Below are 3219 nucleotides of genomic sequence, written 5' to 3'. Positions count from 1 at the left end.
TCTTCCGCCATTTTGGAGAGTATCACAACGCATACGCACGCTTTACCCTAAGTGTAAACAACACTGATTACGCCGATTACGTTCATGTGCATGCTTTCCCCCCTAACCTAAACAACGCCGATTACGTTCTTGGGTACTCTCCAAAATGGCAGAAGACGTAACTTGGGGGAGAAGAATTGTTAAATAAATTATGTTATTTTTGTTTTCTTTGCGCACAAAAAGTATTCTCATTTAGAAAAGATTTAGAAAAAAACAACAACATTTATTTGCACTCTATCGTATTTATTATCTTTCTCCCTTATCGCTCTCACAGAAAGACTTGATCATCCTTAAAGATATACACCGTGTTTTTGCTGTGGATGCTCTGGCCTCCTCCCATCCCCTGTCTTCGAATGAGGAAGATATTATAAAACCAGAGCAGATCACTGAGCAGTTTGATACAGTCTCCTACAGCAAGGTGCTGTACGTCTGATAACCTTCATTTTGAAATGCATTGATCATTACTAGTATCAAACTCTTTTCTCTGGTAACCTGCAGGGGGCGTCGGTGTTGAGAATGCTGTCAGACTTCCTTACCGAGCCTGTGTTCGTGCAAGGCCTAAATGTGAGTAAATTACAACACAGTTACTTTACACCATATAAATACATGTTTTGTTTTGTTTTGAATCTGCTATATTTCTGCTATTTTTCTCCCTAAAAGACATATCTCACCATGTTCGCCTATCAAAATACAATCGGTGAGGACCTGTGGAATCACCTTCAAACTGTGAGTTGCATCAGAAATCAAAACCTGTAATCTCACACTAATAATTAACAGGTCAATTATTTGATATTTACCACAAATGACTAAATCCAAACTAACTCAAAAAGTTTGTCAGTACTGTCGATTAATCACTCTCATTTACCCCCTCTAGGCTGTTGATAAGACTGGAACAGTTCTTCCCTTAAGTGTCAAAGAGATCATGGACCGCTGGGTTCTTCAAATGGGCTTCCCGGTGGTCACAGTCAACACTATGACAGGCCAGGTCTCTCAGATGCACTTCCTTCTGGATCCTGAGTCTTCATTACAGAGGCAGTCTCCATTCAAGTAGGTCTAAATTCATCCCTAAAGCTACCTGAGCAGGTTGTGTTGTTTTTAGATGTTTTCTGTCTATTTTTCTGATTTTAAAGTTATGAATGGATTGTACCCATCAACTGGATGAAGGCAGAGGTGGAACAGTCACGCTTTTGGCTCACAGAAAAAACTGGTATGAACACAAAATAAGTTTTACGGTGTTGTTTGGACAAGCTCATCATTTTGATGTATACATTTTGATGTAATAAATAGGTTAACATGATTGTCTTTTCATATGCAGCTTTTCACTCTGATATGAAGGCAACTGGAAATGAGTGGGTGCTGGTGAATCTGAACATCACTGGATATTACAGAGTGAACTATGACACTGAGAACTGGGAGCGTCTCCTGAATCAACTGACAGAGAACCATGAGGTAAAGACACAGACATGTGATTGAAATCACAGACCCAGTTTTAATTAATCAGGAAAAAAATGACACCACAATTATCGCTTTTTGGTTTATTTTTTTGAAGGTCGTCCCAGTCATCAACAGAGCTCAGATAGTGGATGATGCATTTAACCTTGCGAGGTAAAAAGACATAAAGAGAATTGGGGTACAGTTTATTTAGATGTGAAATATAATATAATAATATGTATATTTTATTTGCGCAAGCACATTTGAATTAAATCAGTTGCATACTTAATTATAATTCTTTTTCAAGGGCAAAGATAATTCCGGTCACTTTAGCCCTAAAAACTACAAAGTACTTATCTGAAGAAAGAGAATACATGCCATGGCAGTCTGCACTGAACAACCTGGATTATTTTTACCTTATGTTTACACAAACTGATGTCTATGAACTTTTACAGGTCTGTTCTAATACTTCTTATATATTAGCATTTGAAACCTATAAACTTATTTTTCCTTGAATATATGTATGTTGATTTCAGAGTAGTAGTAATATGAATTTAGCAGTTTTTGTTGTTGTTGTTGTTGTTGTAGAATTACACCAGGAAGCAGGTGACCCCCCTTTTTGAACATTTTAAGACTATTACCGAAGATTGGTCGCATGTGCCCACTGGCCATACAGACCAGTAAGTGATCCATAACTCAATAATGACATCTCAAAATTTTGTTCCAATGAACTTATCTTCTTTATTGGGGTACGTCATAAATAATTGGCATGTATTCATATAATTTTCCTTGTGTAGGTACAATCAAGTTAATGCCATTAGATTTGCCTGCAGCACTGGTGTAGATGAGTGTCAAAATCTCACTACAGGCTGGTACAGACAGTGGATGGACCAAACAAACCACAACCCGTGAGTTTACCCATGCATTAGAGCACTCAGTATTTTGGTCGTCTAGTCAAGCAATCCATTGTACGGCAGAAAAAAAAATCTGGCTGTCCACATTATTACATAAATCTAATTCAGATCTCTTTTTCCAGAATTCACCCCAACTTAAGGTCTACAGTGTACTGTAGTGCTATTGCCTCAGGTGGCGCTGACGAGTGGGACTTTGGCTGGCAGATGTTTAAGACCGCCACCATCGGAATAGAAGCTGATAAACTCATGTCAGCCCTGGCTTGTGCAAAAGATACCACACTTTTAGAAAGGTTTGAAATATATTGTTCTTTGGGAACATATAGAAACTTTTCAAAGGAATAAATTTTTTTTTGTATTGTCATAAATATAGGTACCTTGGATACACGCTTGACGCATCAATGATCCGTAAACAGGACGCTACCTCTGTCATTGTGTATATTGCCAGCAACCCAGACGGTCAGACATTGGCTTGGGATTTTGTCAGGAAGAACTGGGTGTATATGTTCACAGAGTGAGCTTTATGAACAACACAAATGCTCATATACAAGATCACTGCAAAATTTGTCCTTTTTAATGAATTGAAATAAATGCAGTAATGTGATGAACAGAATGAATTTGTGTCCTTAGGTATGGTGTGGGGTCTTTTAACTTTGCCAGCCTTATAAGTGGCATAACCAAAACATTTTCAACTGAATCAGAACTTGAGCAGGTGTGTATTTTCTATAGGTACATAATTAAAACAGTAACATTGTAAGAATTGAATTCATCACCTGAACTCATGTGAAACTGCTAAACAGGTTGAACAGGTTACTTTTTCTAATTAATTTCTGTTTTT

The 3219-nt window shown here is 37.6% G+C and overlaps 1 protein-coding gene across 1 annotated transcript in view; it reads left to right on the top strand.

Annotated features, from left to right (window-relative positions):
* LOC107720513 (aminopeptidase N) overlaps positions 1 to 3219 on the top strand; it is a 6468-nt gene that overhangs the window by 2619 nt on the left and 630 nt on the right. The window contains exons 7-19 of the mRNA XM_016528242.1: positions 314 to 457; positions 538 to 603; positions 700 to 765; positions 914 to 1086; positions 1170 to 1246; positions 1355 to 1488; positions 1589 to 1644; positions 1778 to 1925; positions 2059 to 2150; positions 2268 to 2378; positions 2507 to 2674; positions 2755 to 2895; positions 3012 to 3093. Of these exons, the coding sequence (XP_016383728.1) occupies positions 314 to 457; positions 538 to 603; positions 700 to 765; positions 914 to 1086; positions 1170 to 1246; positions 1355 to 1488; positions 1589 to 1644; positions 1778 to 1925; positions 2059 to 2150; positions 2268 to 2378; positions 2507 to 2674; positions 2755 to 2895; positions 3012 to 3093 (1458 nt within the window). The remainder of the gene's footprint in view (positions 1 to 313; positions 458 to 537; positions 604 to 699; positions 766 to 913; positions 1087 to 1169; positions 1247 to 1354; positions 1489 to 1588; positions 1645 to 1777; positions 1926 to 2058; positions 2151 to 2267; positions 2379 to 2506; positions 2675 to 2754; positions 2896 to 3011; positions 3094 to 3219) is intronic.

This window comes from Sinocyclocheilus rhinocerous, unplaced genomic scaffold (genome assembly GCF_001515625.1).
Source record: "Sinocyclocheilus rhinocerous isolate Xijiao unplaced genomic scaffold, SAMN03320098_v1.1 scaffold3040, whole genome shotgun sequence".
Taxonomy (NCBI): Eukaryota; Metazoa; Chordata; class Actinopteri; order Cypriniformes; family Cyprinidae; genus Sinocyclocheilus; species Sinocyclocheilus rhinocerous.
This window is presented reverse-complemented; position numbering and strand designations above follow the sequence as displayed.